Source organism: Papilio xuthus, unplaced genomic scaffold, assembly GCF_000836235.2.
Source record: "Papilio xuthus unplaced genomic scaffold, Pxut_1.1 DF828037.1, whole genome shotgun sequence".
Classification (NCBI taxonomy): Eukaryota; Metazoa; Arthropoda; class Insecta; order Lepidoptera; family Papilionidae; genus Papilio; species Papilio xuthus.
Genome location: NW_013530612.1, coordinates 299305 through 326176, shown reverse-complemented (window position 1 = coordinate 326176; position 26872 = coordinate 299305). Strand labels below are relative to the sequence as shown.

At 34.4% G+C, this 26872-nt stretch overlaps 3 protein-coding genes across 3 annotated transcripts in view; all 3 read right to left on the bottom strand.

Moving 5' to 3' along the window:
* Window positions 1-2456, bottom strand: part of Mgat2 (alpha-1,6-mannosyl-glycoprotein 2-beta-N-acetylglucosaminyltransferase) — a 43769-nt gene extending 41313 nt beyond the window's left edge. The window contains exon 1 of the mRNA XM_013307936.1: window positions 2369-2456. The gene's annotated coding sequence lies outside the window, so the exon portion shown is untranslated. The remainder of the gene's footprint in view (window positions 1-2368) is intronic.
* Window positions 2457-2902: 446 nt separating this feature from the next.
* LOC106114668 (histidine triad nucleotide-binding protein 3) lies at window positions 2903-4437 on the bottom strand. The gene is made up of 3 exons (XM_013307954.1): window positions 4132-4437; window positions 3651-3844; window positions 2903-3032 (listed from the first exon to the last, which is right to left on the bottom strand). The coding sequence occupies exons 1-3, from the start codon at window positions 4331-4333 to the stop codon at window positions 3003-3005; spliced, it is 426 nt and encodes a 141-aa protein (XP_013163408.1). The 5' UTR covers window positions 4334-4437; the 3' UTR covers window positions 2903-3002.
* Window positions 4438-4874: 437 nt separating this feature from the next.
* Window positions 4875-23116, bottom strand: LOC106114659 (uncharacterized). Its single transcript, XM_013307934.1, has 9 exons — window positions 22887-23116; window positions 12419-12504; window positions 10412-11437; window positions 9518-9705; window positions 8636-8739; window positions 7931-8083; window positions 7397-7488; window positions 6691-6851; window positions 4875-6070 (listed from the first exon to the last, which is right to left on the bottom strand). The coding sequence occupies exons 2-9, from the start codon at window positions 12489-12491 to the stop codon at window positions 5666-5668; spliced, it is 2202 nt and encodes a 733-aa protein (XP_013163388.1). The 5' UTR covers window positions 12492-12504; window positions 22887-23116; the 3' UTR covers window positions 4875-5665.
* Between the last annotated feature and the right edge of the window lie 3756 nt (window positions 23117-26872).

The following is a 26872-nucleotide window of genomic DNA, read 5'->3' as shown; positions in this document are numbered from 1 at the left end:
CTTTGAATGTAGCCATGTTTTGTCCATTGTCGCGCGGTTAATCGCAAGAAAAATCGTCTTAAGATTTTGTTGCGTTTTTTAATAACTAACTCTAGGCGCATATGCCAACATTATAAAATGATTTAATAGGGACATGTCATAAAAGAGTTTACAAATTCTACAGAACCCAAGTAGAAATAATATAAAACATTATTTTTGACTATATTTTGTCGTATTTTTCTCTTTAAATGGATAGGCGATTAGTTAAAAGTGACTGCAATATTACGTTCCGATTTAAACGCAATTGTTAATGTTATATGACAGTTAATTCTATCTATAAAATTAGTTCCAATCCTCACCACCACTACAAACTATTACCGTCAGCGCCAAAATGGCGAAAATCAAACAGGCACAAAATATTACTTATTATAGCCAATCCATATATGTTTATAATGTATTCCACTATCATGGCCGTCATTCGAATTCCGAAAGATAACGAGTTTTGTTGTTATTTGCATTTATTATCTACAATTGAAGGTTTCGACTGCATTGATAAATATATTGTCGTCTCTTACATTATCATTGTGAAAAGAGAGACCACAATATATGTCAAAACTTGGTCGAAACCAATAGTAAAGGTCCGTTTACAAAGACCGTATAGAGGCATCGAACGGCGCTGTTCTTAAAATAATACATACACGTCGCGTCGACTAAATTGTTTCACATAAAAGAAGAACACTGTTTAAATGTTTTTTAGTTTTAGTCTTAAAGAGCAAGCAATTGAACCCGGTTATTGTGTTAAAAATATGTCATGAATGACACACGTTAGCCTCCACTTATTGTTCCATACAAAACGTGATAAGTATAATTAAACCTTCTTTCAATCGTGTAAAGTTCAAATTTGTTTGTGTTAAAAATCTGCTCTCTCCGCCCCGGTCTGTGTGAACGGATCTTATCACACTAGTTAGGAGTACTCTGTGCTTTAGTATGAATTGAAGTGTCCACAAAGTAAATACGTGTTTATTTAAACTAAAATTTAATTAAAAATAAATTGTTATAGTTATTTGATATTTAAAGAAGTTAAAAATTCAAGTAAGAAGATAATTAAGTGTTAAATTAATTAATTATATGAAAAAATGGAGAAAATATTAGAAGTACGTAATACGTTCGAGGCAAAGATTAAGCAAGGTATACCGAATCCTCCCGGAGAATTTGACATAAGAGATTTAGAAAGAGTAAACTCAGATAAATATATAAAAAGAACATTAGATCATTGTGAAAATAATGTTAAATTAGCTACAAAAATGCTATGGGATATATTAATATGGAGAAAATTAAATAATGTTTATAATATTAAAGAACAAGTTAACATCGAATATTTAAAATCTGGAATGTTTTTTCCACACGGAAGGGATAAAGATGGATCTCTTTTGTTTATAACTAAATGGAAATTATACACTAAAGGTCAAATGAATGTAGAAGAATTAAAAAAAGTAATAATTTACTGGTTAGAAAGAATGGAAAAAGAGGAAGATGGTCGTCCAATATCATTATTTTTGGACATGAACGAATGTGGTGTACGGAATATGGACATTGATTTGATAATGTACTTGGTATCCCTTTTGAAGAATTATTATCCTATGTTTGTTAATTATAGTATTATATTTCAAATGCCATGGATTATGTCGGCTGGATTTAAATTAATTAAAGGTTTATTTCCAGCGAAAGCTGTTGAGAGATTTCGTTTTACGAATAAGGAAAATTTAAAAGATTTAGTGTCGCCAGATCAAGCTTTAGTTTGTTGGGGTGGGAATGATCCGTATGTTTTTGAGTTTGTACCAGAAGAGACGAAATAAAAGAATTGTTGGAACTAAATTTTAGATATCTTTGCGGCTTTTAACTTCGTGCGAGTTGATGCGGAATACAATTTTATATGTAAAGGGGCGTTGGGGAATGCGGGGGAAGGGCAAAGCGCAACGCACCGTTGACCTTGAGACCCCAAGATATTTGAAAATACTTGTACCAACTATTTGATTGGATTTCTATCAAACACGCATTTCGACCATAATGTAATTTTTTTTAAACATATGAATTTTGTATACAAAAATTGTGAATCTAAATTTGTTACATTTTAATCGAATGTATGATATTTTAAGAATTGACATTTTTATATGAATTTATAACTATTTTTTTATTGAATTTGATTAATAAAAATTTATAACATGTTTTGTATTTGCACATTTGACCTTCTAGTATCTGAGATTTTAGGCTACATATAAAAACAAGTTATTTAAAAAAGTTAACCAGCTTCTGACCTTTGTAGAAGCTTGCAAGATTGCAAGACGTTACGTTAGCAAACTCTATCCATAAAGAAACATTGAATACTCACGCTTGCAACTTCATCCGGCCATTAGTGTTCATGGGCACATGGATAACACAACTAAAATTTTGAGATTTGCTGATGGTTATCACATGTTAAACAAAACAGCGTATAATTATGCATAAGTCGTAAAAATTATTTTTCCCGCCAAGCGAAATGTAACGTGATTGGATGACGTGAACAAAATGGCGGAAAGTAATTGGAAACTCTTATATATTTAAAACAACGCCATCTATCGACAATATTGAGTACTACAACAACTAGTTCAATATAACATTGTAAATGGAAGAACTGAAGCTGTCGCTCGACTCCGTGAGCTCGGAGTTAGAAAAAAAAACTTAATTAGTAGTCTATGCGTTCTTCCAGACTATGTTCTATATGTATGACAAATTACATCTAGATCCGTTCATCTGTTCTTGGGATAACTTCAAACAAACATCCATCTAAACATTCGCATTTATAATATTAGTAACATGAAATAAAAGTGTATTTTACCAAAAAAACATTTATTTGGATACATTTTTATACTATTGACATTATATTTTAGAATAATACTAATATTTTAACTAAATTATTGACAACTTTCTTCCCCATCCCTCTTATAATATTTTTCCTAAATAAAAATTGCTGACTATTTCATTTATCAGCATAATCTTGAATCAACATAGTCTGGCTGAAAAAAAAAGATAAAAATTAACTTAGTATTAATTATTATTCATCATCAACCTGCCCTTATCTCTATCGAGGGTCGGCACAGTATGTACTCCTCCATACATCTCTATCAGCCGTCATATCCGAGTCTACCCCCTTCCTACGCATATCCTCTTTCACACAGTCATTCCATCCTTTCTTTGGTCAAAAAAACGTTCCTTGAGGGTGTCCCGGCAATTATTTGAATTCTTCTTGCCGTAAAAACCATCTTTGAATTCCAACAAACATTTAAAAATAAAGAATTGGCCAAATTGGTCCAGGCGTTGTTGAGTTATGCATGATGCAATTTATATTATTTTATTAATGCACCACATTTTGCGATTCTCTCATCTTTGCAAAGGCAAGGCCAGCCGGGCTTGTAGTAATTTTTTTAAAATTCCAAACAGAACTTAGCCCTATACAGAAAATGATACCTCGATGAGTAATAGTCTAAAACCTAATATAAAACCTATGTGTTCTACCAGGCTATGTTCTACATCTATGTCAAATATCATCAAGATCCGTTCAGCCATTTTGGCGATAAATTCTAAAAAACTTCCATGTTTACATTCATATTTATTATTAGCAAGATAATTCTTACCGAGACAAACCAATATGAATCCTTTTTAAATATCATTCTTGATATCAATCCCATCTTGGATTCCGGAGCTATGGTGTGCAGGTGGAGATGTCTAACACTTCTGAATGGAGGCCAGTGGTAACCAAACCTTGCATCATCTACTGACAAGTTGTTCTTAGCCAGTTGTTCTTTAGCTATGCACAGCATTCTGTCGACTGGGAATATATTTTTAATTAGTTTAGTACAGGACGAATGTAGATATGCATTGCTTGACGCAAATACCCTTGAGTAGTATAGACTAACCAAGAATCGAAAATCCCAGCCTTCCAATCTTGGGGGCTCTTCAATCAACTTAATTATTACATCACTTTCTTATAGGTTTAAAGATATTAGTTTGATGTTTTGTCTTGATATGGCTAGGTTTTTAATATCCCTGGTCGGGCCATACATTATCAGAACATCAAATCGAAGTTTTTGAATTTGGAATTTTTTTTTTACCTACCTAAATTCTTGTCACCAGGAGTTAAGGCCTTAGCATCTTCTATATGTCTCTTCGGGATCGTTAATATATGAAAATCACTCGCCGGTTTAATATCACGAAACACACAAACATCTTCGTCTTCATATATTATTTCAGTGCTTTCTAATTTGTTAACTATATTACAAAATATACAATTAGATTTTTCAATCGCATTCGAAGTCATTTTAGTTATTGAGAGATCGAAGACTACGAAATGATTAATATTTATCAGATAACGGTTATAATATTGTATTATTATCAATATTCCAAATTACAAGAAGAAAAAGATTTTTTCTTTTTCAAATTCAAATTGACATTTGGCAAATGACAATGACAACTCGATGACTGGTTTCAAAAAGTATTTGAAATGACAAAGGTATTTTAAGCATACTGCATCGAATTAAGCAAATCCAAAAACTTAATTTAATAATGTTAATATGTTTCCTTTTTTCGTCGATTTCAGTCAATTGCTGAAGTTTAAAAAAAATTAACCAAAGGATAACTTTTATCTAAGATATTGCGTACAAAATTACAGGCCGTGGCCAGTTTCAACACACATAAACATGATTCATAATTAACTGAAAATATTAATTATATAGGCAACAATAAATGTTTATTTAATAGGGATGTGCCTTTACTGTAGGTTCATAGAAATAAAACCAAATAATATATATTTACAATTAAATTACTTTAATTAAATAATAATTACAGTCAAAGTTTAACTTAAATAAGTACAAATATAATAAAATATAAATCAGATTACACACGCGAAATACAATAGAAATACGTCCACATTTCTAATAATCTCATTAAAAAGAAAAACTTAAAACCGTTAACTCAAAAAACTTAGAAATATAATTTGTACATGGTTAGAATAGAAATCTAAAACCGGAAAAGAAATTATGAATATTTATTTGGTTATTACGAATCTATTGTTAAATATAAATATGTGGTTATTGTTATAAATTCAAATAACAGTCTTTTTGCTGTCTTATTAATATAGAATGTTAGATTTGATTATGATTTAGGTTATCTGAAAATGTCACTCTCTGTTTCATAGCCGAAATATGTATGTTTAAATATTGCATCTTTATTTTTTCCAAAAGAATGAAAGGGACAACGATTATCTTTCAAATTTGGTCAACGTGAAATAATATTGGTACGACAGTCTAGGCTTACTGCAACTTTATATATCAAACTAGCCGTCGCCCGCGACTCCGTCCGAATTAAAAAAAAAAAACTTAATTAGTAGCCTACGTGTTCTTCCAGACTATGTTCTACATCTATGACAAATTTCAGAAAGATCCGTGCAGCCGTTTCGGAGATATCTTCTAATAAACATCCGTCTAAACATTCGCATTTATAATATTAGTAAGATATCGTGTCAGAATGTGAATTACCATACTCTGAAACAGTTAGACAGATTTTTATGAAATTTTATATGCATATTCAGTATCTCAGAGCGCGGAGACGAAGTTGCGGGCGACAGCTAGTGTTGTGTAAAATTTACGAAAATCTAGAACCAAGTTGGAGCATCGTTATAATAAGGTTGATTATAAGCTTCATAATTATTCGTATAATCGTTGCTTTGTTGATTATAATTATAATTATTCCCAACACTTCTTGTATTTTCATGATTGCGTACATTTTCGTTACGTTGTTGTGATTTCCAATTATTATTTTGATAATTAAATGTTTCTGTTGAACGAGATGGATGATATCCTTGTTCGTTTAAATCGATCTGATCGATTTCAGAACTGAGTGATTGTTCGCTGTATACCACAGATGATATAAATGCTCGGTGTGCGATCGCGTAGAGCGCAGGAGTGTTGGGGGCGCCGCATGAGCGACCGACAGAAGTGACAGCTACCACCCGCCATACGCAGCCATCTTGGATCTGCGCCGGACCACCGGAATCACCCTGAAATCATTAAATTAAGAATTAAATAAAGAAAAGAAAAATCGCATATTTCTTTAACACTTTTCATCCGGTATTAGAAAGAAATTATGTAAAAAAAAATTAATCAATCGTATAAGAAAATTATGTATTCCACAAAAGTTAAGAGGGGCGCTAGTGAGTTGTCCTAATTTTGTTTGACTTACGTCCATTCGATTTGATAGTTTTGTCGATCTATAACTAAAACTAATGGAAAAAAACAATTTTATTTATATTTTAATTCAAAAACAATAATCACGAAATTATCGATTGTAAGTATAAGAACAAACATCGATAATCGAAAACATTGTTAACCGATTTTACTCAACCCATCTCTAGTGAATTGTCAAACTAATCATTCTTAAATAGACACGCTCACTGACGTCTATAAATAGACAGGCTATAAGACGTAGTATTTTGTGCCTATTTGATTATCGTCATTTTGGCGCTGAATGTATTAGTTTGTAGCGGTGATGAGGATTCGAACTAATAATAAATATAGAATGAACTAACACGTAACTTCAATAGTCGTGTTCAAATCGGAACGAAGTGAACGCTGTCATTTTGTAGCAATCACCTATCCATTTATATCTTGTCATTTTTACCTGACACGTATCTTTCCCGCCTTCCCTGACGCCGGCACATAGTTGACTGTCACTTGAAGGTCCGTTGGGTAGTTTGCGAGATTTGCCGAGCGCCCGTATACAATCCACCGGCTCCCAAACATCTAGAGATACACTGCGAAGTTCCCTGGATAGGTCACCGCCTGGAATGGCAGTGGAAACTTTTTTGTTATAAGAGAAGTGAGCAAACAAGTGGCGAGGAAACCGAAGTGATCAACGACACCCATGGACATCCATAACACCAGTGAAACTGCAGTTGTGTTGGCAGCCTTTAAGTAAATGGTATGCCTGCTTCTTGAAGAACCCTAAGTCGTATTGGTGCAGAAATACCGCCGAGGACAGACTTTCACAACGCGGCTGTGCGCGATGGGTGATGAAACTCGGCGGCATGGAACGTGTCTTAATAAGGTAAGTCTTTTTCTTTATCTTTATTGACTTTATTTGATGTAAAATAATAATATCCTAAATGCGAACGTAAAGATGGATGTTTGTCAGAAGGTATCCAGAACGGCTGAACGGTTTTTGCTGAAATTTGATATAGATGTAGAACATAGTCTGGAACAACACATCTTATTAAAATTTAGCACAGATATAGAACAAATATACGAGTAACAACATGAGACTTTTTTAATATCTTTTAAATTGCGTAGACGAAATAGCAGGTAAAAGCTAGTATGTCATATCATACCGAATTCCGTCCTTCCCCATCCTGTAGCAATGAACGATTCATTCGGTGTTGGTGGCACACCAAGACAGGCAGGCCTAATAAACTCCGAGAAACTGCAAGACACGTTTTTATTAAAGTAATGTTTTCATTTACAATTTGATAGATGGCGCTATTCTTAATCTTACTAATATGTATATAATTACAAATGTTAAGATGGATGTATATTAGAAGGTATCTCCGTAACACCTGCATGGAACTTAATGAAATTTGTCATAGATGTAGAACATAATCTGGATGAACACATAGACTACTTTCTTAGTTTTTTTTTAATCAGCACGAACGGAGTCGCGGGCGACCAATAATCTAATGATAAAACTTACTAATATTTTTAACGCGAAAGTTGGACGGATGGATAATTATTATAAGGTATCTCCACAACGGCTGAATCGATTAAAGGCACAGAAGGAAAGGTTCTAGAACACATAAGCTACTAAGTGCGCACGAAGTCGCGGGCGATAGCTAGTTAATATAACAGCTGATTGTCAATTTACTCACGTGACAGCGTCCGACATCTTGATTAATGCTATATCATAGTAAGCTTTAGGCAACTTATATCTCGGATGCCGTATGACCGTAGATATCTTCATAACAACTGCGTTGGGATCGTCCAAGTATGACGAGCCTAATTGTACCGCTCTCGGTGGACCCCTAGATATGTGGGTAGAAAGAGATTTGATATTACAGTAAGTAAAGTAGTCTTAACGATAAAATAATGTAAAATAAACGATATTATTACTATTTTATTTAGATTTATTAAAAAATATATAACACGGAATCTATATGAAAAGATTAATTTAAATTGACTTGCAATTTGCAGGTCTTGGGTTCGAATCCCGCCATGTACTAATGGGTTTTTAGATTTACATATTTACATTTATCCGACGTTCTTACGGTGAAGGAAAACATCGTGATGCTGCACATATCTGAGAATAAATTCTAATATATGTGTGAAGTCAACACGCACTTGACCAGCGTGGTTGACTATGTCCTAATCACCCTTAACTTAGGGTAGGCTTCGAACCGGTGGGGACGTATAGTGAGCTGATGATAATGATGAATGGAGAGAATAAGCAATATCTATCTTTATCTTTATGCCATATAATATAATTAACACATAATATTCGTTAATCGTAAAATAATAAAACACTACCGTGTTTCAATCTGCCACCAACGCCATCTATTATCAACTAATGCACTTACATTACAATGCTGTTGTCTCTCTCTTCGTAAGCGCAGTGCGCGGCGGTTAGAACGAAGCGGTCGCTTATTAAAGAACCACCACAACGCCACGCATATCCGTCATACTGGAATAGGTAACTATGTTAAAGTGAAATCTTCCAGAAGCATGGTTAATTGTATTTAGTCGGGTTATATTTTGAATTATAGTAAAAGCTCCTTATTAGCGCTTTTACTGTCTGTCTTTTTTTTCTAGCAAAAACTGAACCGATTTAAATAAAATTTGGTACTCAGATACTCTGGAGCCTGATAAAGGACACAGACTACTTTTTAACGCAAAAATGTGATTGAAAAGGGGACGGAAAGACAGTATTTCACGCAGACGATGTTGGGAGCACTTCCAATATGGGTTTATGTATTTGCGGCTTATTTAAGGTCACTCCCGCGAATAAAGAGCTTATACTGATCTGGTTTTCCTGAAGATGTTTTCGGAAAGAGTAGACATTATATGTTATCTAACCACGAAGAATCGGTGCAGTCTAACAGTGGTAGAGCCCGCTTTAACATCTTCGCACGAATTGGCCCGGTTCGCCCGGTGAAATACCACGACCACACAGAAGACAGGCGTGAAGGGGAAGCAATGCCGCGTTTCGTCTGATGAGTATGCGTCTCGGAGGCCTTATTTAGTCCTCTCCCTCCCCACCCTTTTTCTTATAAGGAAAGAATGGAAAGTGGAAGTGGACTTTCTGGTTGTGTGGATGCATGGGAAGACGGAAGGAAGGAAGGTAGGCAACGCATGCAATTGCGTATGTCTATGGACAACGGTCACTTCGCTATTTCAGCGATTTCAGGTGGTCGATCGTTTGCCACCTTATGATATAAAAAAGTGCTATGAGTTTAACTTACATTCAACTTCACCCATCCAATCAGCGCCATATGTGGAAAATCTTTTATAGATACGACTTTACCCCCAACAATAAGGGGGATCTTTGATGGAGCGCATGACGTCACATTTATCTCAAGAGGTTCCGGAGACGGCACCAATGGTATAGCCTGGAGTTGTTTCGTATATAATTTCTTATATTTACTGCACACTGAAATATATAAGAAAGATTTTAATACCACAATATAGTAAAATACTAACCTAACCTAACCTAACAGGAGAAAGGCATATACGAGTAGTAAATCCTTCCTTATATAGTATCACGTTCGAACAAAAAGGTTTAAATCATAGTGCCATGTACTGCAAAGCATTGGAACTAATTGCCGGTCTGTTCTAAGTATGACGTATCAGCCTTCAAGAGTAGAGTAATAGGCATTTGGTAAGCTACCCCGAACCATCTCTCGACCAACATTTAACATCAAGTGGTATGCGGGTTTGATTGCCATCTTATAATTAAAAAAAATGGAAAGTGGATCAATGCGAAATATCCCGTTTGGCGTTCCCTCCTCTGTCCAAAATTACAGATGCGTTACCTTTAAGGCTCCCAAACTTATTTTGTCTACTGCCCACTTTGAGAATAAATATTTTTTTAGCGCCCCCATATTTTCACATATTTAAAAACCACTATAACTTCAAATTAAATTAATTAATTATTGTGACCTATTTATGTATATTAACGGAGAATTGTAAACGAAACTTTTACTATAACCTGCAACTTGAGACCTGCAGCGCCCACAAGGGGGCGTTATCGCCCACTTTGGGAAAGACTGTTTTAAGGTAAGGCAATTTTGGATGTCTATGGGCAACGGGAAGTCTGCTTGCTCGTTTAACACCTAATAATATAAAAAAAAACTTACTTCTTTCCGACACATCTATATGTCGTAATCTCTCAGCTTCACTCATTGCATCTTCTCCAGGAACTGTTATCAATTCTGGTGGGATTCTGGTGTCTTTTGGTAATACATGTACCGGTTTTAATGTTGTAGTTCTTCTTGATGGTGGTCTATTTGTTATCGGTGGTCGTTTATCGTCGACAACAGCTGGTCTAACTCCTGGTCTATTGTAAAAAGGATTCTGTGTTGTGAGGACGTAATTTTTAGATATTTTGTTGTTTGTTGAATATTCGCCTGATTGTGTATTTTGGTTATTATAAGGTCTATTGTTTCCTTGATTATTTTGTCTATTCGATCCCCTGTTTGTGGATTGAGAGACGTATTCGTTTGATTGGGTAAGACTTTTGAAAGGTTGGTTGTTTGATGGCCTGTTATCTTGTTCGTTGTTGGGGAAATGAATATTTTCATTGGAATTATAGTTATTGTTATTATTTTTGTTATTGTTTGATTGTATGTTGTAATTGTTTTGTTTTTCGTAGTTTTCTGATGATTGACTGTTCCTTTTTGTTGTTGTTTCATATCTTTTTGTTGTTCTTGTTATGAACGATATTTTATCATCGTTATGTTTTCTTTTTTCATTGTTATTATCATGTACTGATAAAGGATCGTTGTTATTTCTAGATGTACTTCTGGAATTCTCTTTTGAACTGCTGTGTATTTCTCTTGCTGTATTCCTTGAAGAATTTCTTATGTTTGTTGGTTTATTTTGATTGTCATTCCTATGATTGGTGTTTTTATTCACAGGTTTAAATGTTGTTGATACATCTTGTCCTATCTTTTCCTTCTTTCTTGCGTCATCTCTTAAATAACTTTCTAACGTTGAGATCGCAGCTGGTGTTTTTCTTCTCTCTTTCTTCTCTTCTGTTCTTTGATTTGTCGGATTTCTATTGAATGTTTTAGGTTTTTTCGTTGTAAATATATTGTCATATGTAGAGAAATCTCCAAATGATGGATACGATTTTACTAAAGGTTGTAATGCTTCTAAGAAATCTGAAATTATATAAAATTTTAATATACAATTAATATCAGTTTGTCCTTTTCACGGGGTCGGTTTTAACGTTTCCGGGCGCCGTGGGCGAGATTATTGCGTTGGGAGAAATTTATCAAACATAGGATATCTTAGGCGATGACGAATCCATCGAGCGCTTGGTGGTGCAGGGCAAAGTTGAGGGCCACAGACCACGAGGAAGATCGCCTATGAGGTGGACCGACGAAGTCAGCGGCTGTGGATGTCCCCCTGCACCAATGTACAAAAAAGGCAGCGACTAGAGAGGAGTGGCGGCGCCTGGTAAAGTGGGTCACTGATACTTGATGACCACGACCAGTCTGACAAGACTGTAACGACGAAGAAGAAGGATATCTTAGGGGGCAGCACGGGCGTTTTATATCTCAGTCTCGCCCTTGTGGCGCCCCCTTCCTTACTTTAGCTCACCTGACCTTACCCTAACTCTCTACTACTCTTTTCCTACGTAGTTTACTCTTTCATACATCTCTATCAGCAGTCATATATGAATTAACATATTTCTGTTTTAAATGACTTTTGTTTTTAGGAACATACTAGCGGTCGCCCGCGTCTCCGTTTGCGTGCCTATGCTTTCTTCCAGCCTATGTTCTATATTGCCTTGCTTAAAATTTTTATACATATTTTAGGGTCTTTAGAACTATGCCGTGTCGTCTGCTAGGCCCGACAAAGGTTGTGTGCGAAGAGTATTTACATGCGCACACTCCAGTAAACAGTGAGTCGAGGGAACCAGAGGGGGTTTAGTGGGTAGCCTCCATGTCCCTTTAGGGATGTAGAGAGAGTCCCACATTACCGGAGTGGCTTTCCCCGAGGCACCCGGTGGTGACAAAGGTTGGGTCAAAACAGATAGAAGCCAGTATTGAAAATACATTTCTTATCCAAAATCTCTTTCACACAATCCATCCTTAATTTCCTTGGCGTATTTTTTTAGTGTTCAAAACAATACTCACCATAAAATTGCGCATAAGCCCCTGTACTTAAGATTATGTAGAAAACTGCGGCAAATATTGTGCTCCGAGCCATATTATCATTTTATCTGGGAAAGAAGATAAACAATATTAACACCAAAAATTTAGTTAAACATGTGTTTTAACCCTTTGAACGCCGGTGATACACATAACATAAACATAATAATGTTTTCAATGGCCATGATTTGTCAAAAATCCGCGCCGGGCGTTTTTTTCACGGTATATAAGGGTTGACGTATGTTAAAGTTAAATTATATGTGATGCATTGTCTAATCTGCAGGTCCTGGGTTCGAATCCCGCCATGTACCAATTTAATTTTCGATTTACATATGTACATTTATATGACTATTCTTACGGTGAAGGAAAATATCGTGATGCTGCACATATCTGAGAAAGTCAAAGATATGTGTGAAGTCAACCCGCACTGGGCCAGCGTGGTTGACTATGGCCTAATCACCCTTAGCTTAGGGTAGGTTCCGAGCCCCTCTGTGGGGATGTATAGTGAGCTGATGATAAAGGTCTTTAGTTTTCAGCTCATATGTGTCGTGAAATTCGTAAAATTGTGGCTTACGATACTCTATAGAAGTCATGGATTTCATAGAAATGGGTTGCAAAGGTCCTTAACTGTACATGATAAAATATTTCTCGTAAAAATTTCCATCGATAAATATTTTATGATTTTAATATCTCGGAAACACGACCGCAATCTTTAGTATGAGGAATTTGCATTTTAATAAACAAAAACATTGGATTTTCCCGAACTAAGTGCAAACAGTGGTCGACCATTGGTCGAAAAACATAATTCCTAATACAAGATTTTATTTTGTATCTGTCCCTATGTTTGTCATCAAATCTAACATATCGGATCCACTTCCCGATTACTAATTGAAAAATTTACATATAAACTAACGGACTCGACAGACGTTGTCCTGTCTACACGTCTTTAATTTGAAAATTCGAATATTATTTAAAATTTGACACTTCGATGGTAGCTCCGTCTGTCGGATCCAATGTAAAATATTCCAAAATCAACAACTACTAATAAATTAAAAATTAATTAAAAAAACATTGTCCAGCGGACAAAATTGTGAATCTAAACCATTCCCAGATCCCCTTGAGCACACACAAAAAAATTCATCAAAATCGGTCCAGTCGTTTGAGAGAAGTTCAGTGACATACACACTCACAGAAGAATTATATATATAAAGATATAAGTTACTGTAAAATAGAAAAATAAATTTTTTTACTTCACTCTATATAACATCGCAAAATGCTCGATCAATTAAGCAACATTATAGAGTTTTAGCGTCGGCGGCTCAAGGGTTAAACAGTTGACTTGAAATATTCAAGTCCTGGGTTCGAATCTCGCTATGTGTTTTACATATAAATATGTACATTTATCCGGCGTTACGGTGAAGGAATTATGATGCTGCATATCTGAGAAAGTCAAAGATATGTGTGAAGTATTCACTGGCACCCAGTCACTTAAGATAGGCACCGACAGAGCAATATAAAAATGATTTTTTCGTACAGTGACGATTTATTGGCCTTCAAGAAAAGAGCGTACACCTTCCTTAAAGGCCGGCAACGCATCTGCAGTTCCTCTGGCGTTGCGGATGTCTATGGGCGCCAGATCAAATAATATTAGCCGATTCGTTGCTCATTTGCCCCCTTCTCCTATAAAAAATCTGCAAATTGACCATCCACAAATTGACGTATTGGCTATTGTTATCGCTTGGATAGGCTCCGAGACACTCGGTAAGGACGGTTCATGATTTTTTTTATTGTGTTTAAATGTCGCTATACACAAATTCTTTTGGTATGTATGCGTTTCCTGTAAATAACATCCTGTGCTATATTATCTGTGGTCAACAATATGCTGACATTATCAACCTTTCTGATTCATGCGTAATCGAGAATTGAATTTATAAATAAAACAAATATGCGATTTAATTGGCATTTAACGTGTCAATTATCTCGTCAAAAATGCGATTTCTACATGTATTTTAGAAGGTATCTCCAGAACTGCTACATGGATCTTGGGTGAATGGATTTATGGATGATTGTTAGAAGAATCTCAAGAATGGCTGGATCATAGATGTAGAACATAGTCTGGATGAACACATAGACGACTATTAATTAAGTTTTTTATTTAAGTCCGCGCGGATGTAGTTTAGTAAGACGGCTTAATATTATAAATGCAAAAGTTTATATGTTTGTATGTTTGACGATATCTCCAGAACATCTGCATACATTTCGATGAAATTTGTCATAGATGTAGAACATAGTTTTTTTATATTATAAGGTGGCAAACGAGTTAGCGGCCACCTGAAATCGCTGAAATATCGAAGTGACCCTTGCTCATAGACATACCAAATTGCATATGCGTTACTTACTTACTCCGCTGGCGCATCGACCCAAAGTGGGTCTTGGCCTCCGACACAAGAGATCTGCATATGCGTTGCCTAACTTTAATCGACGGAAGAGAGGATGCACAGAAATATAATATTTTCCCTTCCCATGCATCCTCTCATCCGAAAAGTCCACTTCCACGACCCATCCTTTCCATATAAGAAAAAGGTTGGGAAGAGAAACAGGATTAAATTAGGTCTCCGGGACGCACACTTATCAGACTGTAGTTAAAATTGCTTCCACTTGAAGCGTCTTCTGTGTGGTCGTGGTATTTCACTGAGCGAGCCGGACGTATTCGTGTGAAGATGTTAAAGCGGGCTCTACCACTGTTAGTCTGGAAGAACACGTGGGTTACGAATCAAGTTTTATTTTCAATTTTGCGTGACCGACGACTAGTTAATATATTAGGTAGCAATAGTAATTTAACAGGATAATAATTTAATGACATAATGAAAAATACGTGATACGATAATCACGTTATAATCTTTATAATATAAGTAAGATATCATTGTAAATGTAAATTACAATTGAGGTAATAAAATGTTTAAATTATAAATAAAAAAAACAACATAATTAGTCTATGTGTTCTTCCAGACTATGTTCTATATGTATGTTAAATTTCATCTAGATCTGTTCAGCGGTTCCGGAGATATCTTCAAACATACATCCAAACATTCGCATTTATAATATACACGATGATTGGGTGTTGTTTTGATTGAATATTAGTAAAATTGTTTACATTTTAAACTATTGAATGACCCATTTGTGTACCAATACTTTAAAATATACGGGCGATATCTCGTTTGGAATAATTTAAACATATATATTATGTTATTTGAAATATTCAATTAACTTAAATAACTAGAAAGATATGTTCCTAATTTGATAATAACATATTAATGTACAGGGATACGGGTTAAATAATTAGTACCTGGATGACCGCAGCTTTGCTCGGTATTTTTTTTTAAATTGTGTTTTTTGGAAATTATATTTAAGTACGAATTACTAATAAAATGATGAAATATGAATAATATTTTTCGATGTTACCGATAGAAAAAGTTTATGTTTAAGTTGATTATCGATAAAAAACGAATAAAATGACATTTTCTAAAAATGATTCCTAGCTAGATCGATTTATCGCCCCCGAAACCCCCTATATACTAAATTTTATGAAAATTGTTGGAGCCGATTCCGATATTCCGATTATATATATATACACACAAGAATTGGTCATTTAAAGATATAAGATTTAGGCTTCAGTTGGAATTCTTTGGCGCGAATGGCGCGCTTTCGTTACAAAGTCAAGTGTCAGATGTAGTGAGGGGACATAAACGTCGACTAATAAGGCTAGTGTTGCGTCACACCGGCACATCGGATTTTATTCCTAATAGTAATATAACTCAATAATTGTATTTTCCAATACAACAACACTCGAACTATTTAAATTTAATCTTACTTCTTACTAATATTATAAATGCGAATTATATAGATCGCTCGAAACATAATTTTAAACACCCGCAATGTTTTAATGAATGGTGTTCTCTTTGTAACTACCCAAATTGCTTATCATTTCTTTTTGTTTATTTGTAAGGTATATGATATTGTAAAAAAAATAAAAATATAAATGTATGGTACGGAAGAACGGAGCATTCTGTCACAGGTATTATATACTTAAAAGGATGCTCCAACAACTGATGTATATTTTTATGTGTACTTTGTTTTAAATAAATTATTATTATTATTATAGATGGAGGAATGGACAAGGTTGATGTATGGATAGATTTTTGTTTGAATTTATCTTTAGAAAAAACTGCATGGATCTCTATAAAATTTGGCATAGATGTACAAAATAGCATGGAGCAACATAGCGGACGGAGTCACGGGCGACAGCTAATCTTACTGAAAAATGCAAAAGCATGTAAATACAGGGGTCTAGGCTCCGAATATCATTTTGTCCTATTCGACGTCGAAACCCCTGGTCCGTAGGGTCCTAGCGCTTTAAGACTTTTTAAGGACATATCCAAAAAATTAATCGATATCACAGGGGACCGAAAAGCTGGCAGCTACCTCGGTCAAAGAATTAGTTTAGCTGTCCAAAGGGGGAACGCTGCCAGTATCTTCGGCACCTTACCTAAAGGGACTCCTTTTAATAATATATTTTTAGTAAATTATTCGTTTTTTAATATTTTATTTAATATCATAGATTTAAGACTATTCTTTTGTCTTTCTACACTTTCTGAACTTCTAATTTAAAGTTAAATAAATTGTATCTTACTAATATATATGCGAATGTATCGATATCGATATATGTATCGATATCGATATATGTATCGATATATCGATAATCGATATCGATGTAATTTGTCATACATATAGAACATTGTCTGGGAGATAGGCTACTAGTTAAGTTTTTTTTTAATTCAGCACGAAAGGAAATCGCGTGCGACAGCTCTATCATAATATTAAATAACGAGAAATATTTTTTCTTTTATTTAAACAAAGGTATTCCAATATTAAATAACAATTGGTGTATAAGAGAAAGGTAATGAGGAAGTTTGTTTTTAACCTTTATACAGAGTTAAAACAACTTGACATTTAACCGTAGTTTAATCGCAAGTTGAACTCTTGAGTTTATCTTCAAGGGTAAATTTATGAATCTTCCGGTAAAAAATTTAAACAAGACACATATCTTACTAATATTATAAATGTGAATGTTTGGATGTATGTTAGAAGGGCTGCATAGATCTCGCTGTAATTAATAAATGTAGAACATAGTCTGGACGAACATATAGGGTACTAATTAGGCATTTTTTCTTATAAGGAAAGAATGGGAAGTGGAAGTAAGGACTTTCCGGATGAGAGGATGTATGGACAGGGAAGATATTTTCTTTCCGTGCATCCCCTCCTCCGTCGATTAAAGGTAGGCAATATGCAATTGCGTACGTCTATGGGCAACGGGCACTTCGCTATTTCAGCGATTTCAGGTGGCTGCTCGCTCGTTTGCCACATTATGATATAAAAAATCCGCATAGACGGAGTCGCGGCTGACAGCTAGTCATCTATATTATTACTTGAAGCGAAATTACTTTACCTTTTTCTCAGAAATAAAAATAGTATTTTACTAGCTTTGGTCCGCGACTTCGTTAATGAGAATTTTAAAAATCTAGTAATAAATATAGGCTATTCTCAGTGTTATGATAGCTCGTACATAATTGCGTAACTGATAAAGCACCAATATCTATAATTTTTGTCTGTACGTCTGTCCTTGTGCGTTTGTTTCTGGTAATCTCGGGAATAACTGGACCAATTTGACGGAACTTTGAATATAGTTGACGCTCGCATATTATCGGCTACGTATTTTCTGCGTCTTAAGTGCATCGGTGACTGAGGGGTCTAGTTCGACTTGCATTCGCAGGTACTGAGTTCGAATCCCGCCATGTACCAATGTGTTTTTCGATTTCCGATTTACATAAGTACATTTATCCGACCTTACGATGAAGGAAAACATCGTGATGCTGCACATATCTGAGAAATTTAAAGATATGTGTGAAGTCAACCCGCACTTGGTCAGCGTGGTTGACTATGACCTAATCACCCTTAACTTAGGGTAGGCTCCGAGCTCCTCGGTGGGGACGTATAGTGAGCTGAGGATGATTCTGCGCCAACGAAGTCGCGGGCGACAGCTAGTATGGTACAAATCTTTCCTCTTTATAAATGTAGATGCTATTGTGTAGTATAAAGCTACCACGTGTAATAAGTACTTGCAAGAAAACTTGTCGGCCTTCTACAGTCAATAGGGTAACCATCTTTTTAAATTAACAGGATAAAGATAGGTCAGCGGTATTAATAAAAATTTTCGGGTTTCAACGTGTGTAGTTAGTTAATACATAAGAAACTAAATAAAAATAACGAAAACAATTGCTTATAATTTCTGTTTTTTTTTTTTAAAGAATGATTATAATATTTATAATTAAACTAACTGTCGCCCGCGACTCCGTCCGCGTTAAAACAACTTAATTAGTAGTCTATGTGTTCTTCCAGACTATATTTTATGTGTATGTCAAATTTTATCAAGATCCATGCAGCCGTTCTGGAGATGCCTTCAAACAAACATCCATCCATCTAAACATTGGCATTTATAATATTAGTTACATTAGCGACAACTAAGATGTCGCGGAGGTTGGGTAAACATATCTATGTATCTATACATAATAATAAAATTAGATTGTCTGTATGTAATATCGAAAAAAATAATTATTCCATGTACATGAACCAGGGTTGAGTACGTTGTGTTTATTTAATAGTAGCAGTTGTCCGGGATTCCATCAGCAGGAACTAAAATGTTTAGTCTATGTCTCTCGGAAATAGCAAATCTTCCCAACAGTGGAGGAATTTTTCAAATCGGTTCAATAGTTTCCGACCTTCATCATCAGCTCACTATACGTCCAAACAGAAGGGCTCGGAGCCGAAACTAAGTTAAGGGTGATTAGGCCATAGTAAACCACGTTGACCAAGTGCGGGTTGACTTCACACATATCTTTGAATTTCTCAGATATGTGCAGCATCACGATGTTTTTCTTCACTGTAAGAACGTCGTATAAATGTACATATGTAAATTAATTTCCGACCTTATTGAATACAAATATAATTTTTTTTCGTGTTAATAATATTAGTATAGTTTTCAAAAGTCCTTTAAAGTATTCTAGCATGGTAACCCTACACGTATGGAACTTTTTCGAGGATACTGCGTAAGTCTAAATAAGTTTTTTTCTTTGCAGCGAATATGTACTTTTCTTTTTTGTAGACCGACAAGAAACGACACATAAATCCGTATAGTATAGTCTGACAAACTTATTTGGCCTAATAGAAAAAATATAGCCCATAAGACTTTTTTTATATCATTAGGTGGCAAACGAGCGTACGGCATGATCGCTGAAGTAACGAAGCGGTTGCCCATAGACATACGCAATTGCATATGCGTTGACTACCTTTAATCAACAGAAGCACATCATCAGCTCACTATACGTCTCCGCGGCTCGGAGTCTACCCTAAGTTAAGGGTGACTAGGCCATAGTCAACCAAGCTGGCCAAGTGCGGGTTGACTTCACACATATCTTTGACTTTCTCAGATATGTGCAGCATCACGATGTTTTCCTTCACCGTAAGAACGTCGGATAAATGTAAATATGTAAATCGCAAATCGAAAAACACATGTACATAGCGGGATTCGAACCCAGGACCTGCAGATTGTCAGGTGCTTGACTCCTGAGGCACCGAGGCTCGTAACGGAAGCTCAGAAAGAGAATATTTTCCCAATCTGTGCGATGTTAAACGGGGCTCTACTGATGATCTGTTAATGTCGAAAGAAGCCACAAAATCTTTGTGACATCCACACATGTCCTTTGGATGTGGAACCATGTTAATGATTTTAGTCAACTTAGCAAAACTAGTAACAAAATAGGTTGTACTGTGTCTATTTAAGATAGATTCGTTTGACAATTCACTAGTGATGAGTTGTTCTCATAGAATTTGCAATCGAAAATTTCGTAATATATATTTTTTTAATTAAAATATAAAAAAAATTGTTTCTTTGTTTTTTTTTGTGACTGAGCAGTCACTGTTTGCCTTGAAGAGGCATTTACATCTTCACCGGGCTTGAGGTGGGCGAGCGCAGATGGCGCTTAGCCTGAACCTCGTTTATGAGTAACAAGACTCGAGGGCTCCCTCAGGAGCCTCGGCTCGGGCTGTTACTTCATTATTGTTTCTTTGTATTGTTGTTCTAGATATTAAGTTAAACGTAAATAGGTCTAAGACATCAGACCGACACCGACTCGTTAATAACAATAATTGTAAAGTATAGACACGTTTCAAGAAATAAGAGAAACTTCTTACTTTCGGGGTGTTTGTTCATTATTATTTGTTACTTTTTAGTGCATTTTCTTTAAGAATGTTTTTTTGGTTTCAGTATGTTTTTATTTTATTTTGATAACCAAATGAATACTTACATACGAAGATTAACCCTATTTTAAACTCATAGAAATGTCAAAATAATTTTAGGTTATGAAATTCCCGCGCAAACTTTTATCAACGGATGTCAATGTGGTCCAATGTCGATGTATATCAATAGCTATACTAATACTAGCTGTCGTCTGCGACTCCGTCCGCTTGGATATATAAAAAAAACTTATTATATAGATAAATTAAATAACAAGCAGCTCTTCAAGGCATAAATTCGAAAAAAAATGAATAAATAGTATCCTATGTCCGTCTCCTGGCTCTAAGCTACCTCCTCACCAATTTTCAGTCATATCGGTAAAGTCGTTCTTGAGTTATAAATAGTGTAACTAACACCTCTTTCTTTTTTATATATATATACTAGCTGTCGCTCGAGACTCCGTCCGCGCGGGATTAAGAAATAGATGTTTGCCGATTCTCAGAGCTACTCAATATGCTCACAAAATTTCATGAGAATCGGTCAAGCCAATACAATTTTATATTGAAAAATGATTAGAAAATGTTTTTTTGTTGGATAGTCCATTTATAGAGGATTGCTTAAGGCTAAAACATTACGCTGCGACCAATAGTTTTATTTTATTCCGCGCGGACGTAGTCGCAGGCGAAAGCTAGTTTTAGATAAAGAGAAATAATAACAACTACCAAAGACTAATTGAGACAGAAAACACTGGCAGTAAATAAAAAAAAACTTTGTTTTTTGCAAAACGAAGGCAAAAGCTTTTTTCGTGCAGCCACAACGTTTTGTATTAAAAATAAAAAAAAAATTAAGAAGTAATGAAATTTATTGCTATTTGTTATCGATACATTATAAAAAAAGGTTATCAAAAGTAAAAAAGATAAAATCCTTTCTGCCGCCCGGTTCTCCATCCGCTTAAAAATTAAAAAACCTTAATTAAAGTAGCCTATAGTTCTTCCAGACTATGTTCTACATCTATGTTAAATTTCTGCAAGATTCATGCAGCCGTCCTGGAGATATCTTCTTACAAACATCCATTTAAACTTTTTCAACTTACTAATATTATTAATGCCAATATTTGGATGTATGGATGGATGGATGTTGGTTAGAATGTATCTCCAGAAAGACTGCATGAACATATAGGTTACTAATATGTTTTTTAACTCCTAGCGGACGGAGTCTCGGGCGACAGAAAGGGTTTTATCTTTTTTTACTTTTGATAACCTTTTTTATAACGTATCGATAACAAATAGCAATAAATTTCATTAATTCTTAAAAAAATATATTTTATTTTTAATACAAAACGTTGTGGCTGCACGAAAAAAGCTTTTGCCTTCATTATGCCAAAAAAATACAATATTAGTAAGAAGTATATTTAGAAACTTGACGTCAATTTGCGATATTTACAATGATTAGATTTTTATTTGGGACGTATATACTGTTCACCCCGTTATTGAATTACCCAGGCCATTTCAAACTGTTTGTAATAAATTTATATCATTTAGGAGGCGCTTTAAAATATTCATAATTAATTCTCCAGTAATGTAGACTGGCCAGTTTTATAAACTTGTTTACAGACTAAATACGAGAATAAAACTGGATACAAATAAAACGAATAACTTTGATGTCGTACAGACAAGAGATATTTAGTTTTTTTTTTTCTATAAGGGGAAAAATACGGCTAGGATTCATTAAATAGGTATTAAAGTTTGTCAAAAAAAACACGTAGAATCATACCACTATTTAGTTTTTTATTTTTGTAAGTTAAATTGCTTCATATTTTGTAATGTTGAATAATATTTATTTCGAATCTGAATATTTACGTATTTTTTTTAATCTGTACTTTTTTTAGTGATTTTTGACATGTCAAGGTCATTGACACGCACATTCTTTTTAATAAAACATAGTAGATCGTTTTAATTTTTATGATATAAGCAAATTGTTTCTGGTACGAATATAATTATGGTCAAACCGATTGTCTATATAAAGTATCATTAGGATAACAAAAAATGATATAAAAAACCGTTATAAACCATTCCAACACTAGTAGTAAAAAAAAAAACTTACATATCTTCCATACATTAAAATACGTTCAAATCAAAACAACTACAAATTAAAATGATAATCCACAATTAAATTTAATTATAAACACTTGATTAACAAATATAATTATAGTTACAATGAATTATCGATAATTAAAAAACAATTTTAAAATATAAAAGTCGTACGCGTACACTGCCACTGATTATAAAATTAATAAAACAAAATCAAAATGGCGACCGGGCGTGCTCTTTCGACGCGTCTGTAAACGATACTAAGGTACGTTGGTAGCATAAAAAAAAACGAGTTCAATGCAAAACGATTATGGATGGTACAAACTTTAATATAATTATTATTTTATTGGAATTTGTAGAAAGGATATGCGTAAGGAAGTGAAGTCAGATGTGACGGAAGCTAGATATTTTGAAGAAAGCGATGTATATTGCCATCTCTTTCATTCGTTTTGAAAATATACTGACATGTTTATACGTGTACGTATTTTGACAGTTGAAAATAACCTCAAAGATTTTTTGTTTCTTATCGCCGTCTATTTATTAACGCAATAAACATTTTTAATATAAATTAAATTACCTTTGATTTCTAAGACCTAAATATGTTTATAAACCTACATAGATAAGAATATGTTTTAAAGTCAGATTTAGGTCTCAAAAACACACGGTAAGTCATTCTCGTGTCATCCGTTTTTCTTCGAATATACGCAAATAAGGAAAGTACCGATCGAATAAAATATCATCTTACTAATATTATAAATGCCAATGTTTAAATGTATGTTTGAAGGTATCTCCAGAACGTCTGAACGGATCTTAAAATTTGTCATACATATAGAACATAGTCTGGAAGAACACATAAACTAATAATTATGTTTTTTAATTCCGCGCGGACGGATTCGCGAGCCACATCTAGTAATAAAATAAAACCGTTTAATAAGAATACATGAATCATTTTTGTTTTAGCCGCAATAAAGTAATTGGCGCCAACCCTATCATAAGTGGCATGCAATCTGCGCACTTAGATGTCACTTGGCCTATGTCATAAGTGGAAGCGGAAAGTAACAAAAATGTTGAATTAATACATAAAAGAGAAATTTTGTAATTTTTTAAGGAATTTACGAGAACAGATAGATGTAAATTTTGATACATTTACAATATTGAAGAGGAAATTAAAAAAAAAATGTTTTAAATTATTAGCTTTCGCCCGCGACTTCGTCCGCTCGGAACAACAAAAACTTAAGGTAGCTTTTGTGTTCGTGCAGACTATATAATCCATGCAGCCAGTGTGGAGATACCTTCTGCCAAAAACATGCATCTAAACATTCGCATTTATAATTATTTATATTAGTAAGAAGGTTGAATTTCGACCAAATGGTGACCACTAGTGTTATGTTACATATTATAGTTTGAATTTTGAGGACACATTGTAATTAGCAACTGAAATCAACATTCAAAACTTAAGATCGATTTGAAAATGTTTTTTATTCCTTTGCAGTAAACGAAATATCAAAGATTGTATCGCTCTCGAAATTAGTACTCTCAAAAATAGATACAGATTTAATATTGGTTATACCTTTTAATTTTTTTTATATTTTTAGGGTTCCGTACCTAATAGGAAAAAAACGGAACCCTTATAGGATCACTTTGTTGTCCGTCCGTCTGTCTATCAAGACCCTTTTGTTCAAAGAGAATGTAAGTCAAATTATTCAAACTTTCAAGAGACATTATAATAAACTGATATAAAAACGGCTAAACACTCACGTATATACGTCCGGTGGCGGCACCGACTAGTTCCGAGCCCATCGCGGGCCCTTCATCAGGATGTGGTACTGATATTATTTCGCGGACGCGGCCCGTCACTCTCTGCGCGCCTGAGTACCAGTACCACCGGACGAATATACGACAGTGTTTAGCCGTTTTTATATCAGAATGTAAGTCAAAAGTAATGTGGAATTAAAGAAAATTATAAAAATATCGTAACAAAAAGCTATCTCTTTATAATTGTACCAAACATACTTTGCGGTATAGAGTTATCTGCGTTTCGCTCAACAGTTCCGAAGAAAGATTTCATGTTTTTTATTTATTTATTTATTATGAATTACTTTAAATAATTGAATTAAAGAGATTTTCAAATAGAAAGTACTTTAGTAAGAGTTTTCGACATTTCAAGGTCGTTGCAAGACAGAGATGGAAGATATAAAGTAAGGAGAGGAACAAGGATAGATATACATTGCTAGTGAAGTAGGTCCCTTACGATAAATTTTCACTTTTTTGTTTTTTTTTTAAATATGGAACAGGATAACAATATTTTCTTTACATTTGTTTCGAATTTCTATACAATATTTGTCGATTTGACTTCAAAAGTTACAAAATAACTAGAATTTTCCGTGAAATCGTTGATTGCTAATACTATCTTACTAATATTATAAATTAGCTTAAATTATTAGCCGCGTGGATATATAAAAGAAAACATAATTAGTGTAGCCCACCCATCCATCCATCCACATCACATCCATCTAAACATTCGCATTTTAAAATGAATGAATATTATTCTATGTCCGTCTCCTGGCTCTAAGCTACCTCCTCACCAATTTTCAGGCATATCAGTAAAGCCGTTCTTGAGTTATAAATAGTGTAACTAACACCACTTTCTTTTATATATATATATATATATATATATATATATATATATATATATATATATATATATATATATATATATATAGATGTGAATGTTTGGATGGAAGTTGAACGTTCTCCACAACGCATAGGTTGCTAATTTTTTTTAATCCCTCGCAGACGGAGTCGCGTGCGACAGAAAGTTTTGGCTATAAAATAACAAACTTCGCAATGTCAAGGACGTGTTTATTTGCTATTATTTTTACATCGAAATATTATTTTCATAAATATTTTGAAAAGAAATCTTTGAAAAATAATTGTTATTGTAAAATTGCACTATTGTGTACATAAACAATCAAAATTTAACACAATAATCCTTTTTCTCGATTCTCGATTATTCTATCATTTCACTGGTATGGCGGCCATTTTGGTTTGATTGTTGATTGTTATATTCGTCACAACATAATTATTTACTAACTAGCTGTCGCTTGCGACTTCGACGGAAATCAAAAAGGATTTTTTTTATATCATAATGTGGCAAACGAGCGGCCACCTGAAATCGCTGAAATAGCGAAGTGACCGTTGCCCATAGACATACGCAATTGCATATGCGTTGCCTACCTTTAATTGACGGAGGAGAGGATGCACAGAAAGAAAATATTTGCCCTTTCCATGCATTGTCTCATACGGAAAGTCCACTTTCACTTCCCATCTTTTCCTTATAAGTGTGGGAAGGAAAAGAGGACTAAAATTAGGCCTCCGGGACGCACACTCATCAGACGAAACGCGGAATTGCTTCCACTTAACGCCTGTCTTCTGTGTGATCGTGGTATGTCGCCTGGCCGATTCGTGCGAAGATGTTAAAGCAAGCTCTACTATATCTCTAAAAAAAATTTCAAACATTTTGAAGGTTATCCGGAAGAGTTTTTAATTTTTAGCATCGTATAAATTTTTTAACGAAATATTTTTAATACATACAGACACATAAATTATATTTATTATATATATAGATTATGGGACAAAGAGTGGCTAATGACGTGTTTTATTTACGGAAGAATCTATACTAATATACTAGCTGTCGCCCGCGCCTCCGTCCGGGCGGGATTAAAAATAGATGTTGTCCGATTCTCAGAGCTACTCAATATGCTCACAAAATTTCATGAGAATCGGTCAAGCCGTTTCTGAGGAGTATGGAAACGAAAATTGTGATACGAGAATTTTATATGTTTATGTATAAGATTATAAAGCGGAAGAGTTTGTTTAAACGCGCTAATCTCAGGAACTACTGGTCCGATTTGAAAAATTCTTTTTTTAACGGATAGTCCATTTATAGGGGAAGCTATAACATTACGCTGCGACCAATAGTTTTTCTTTAATTCCGCG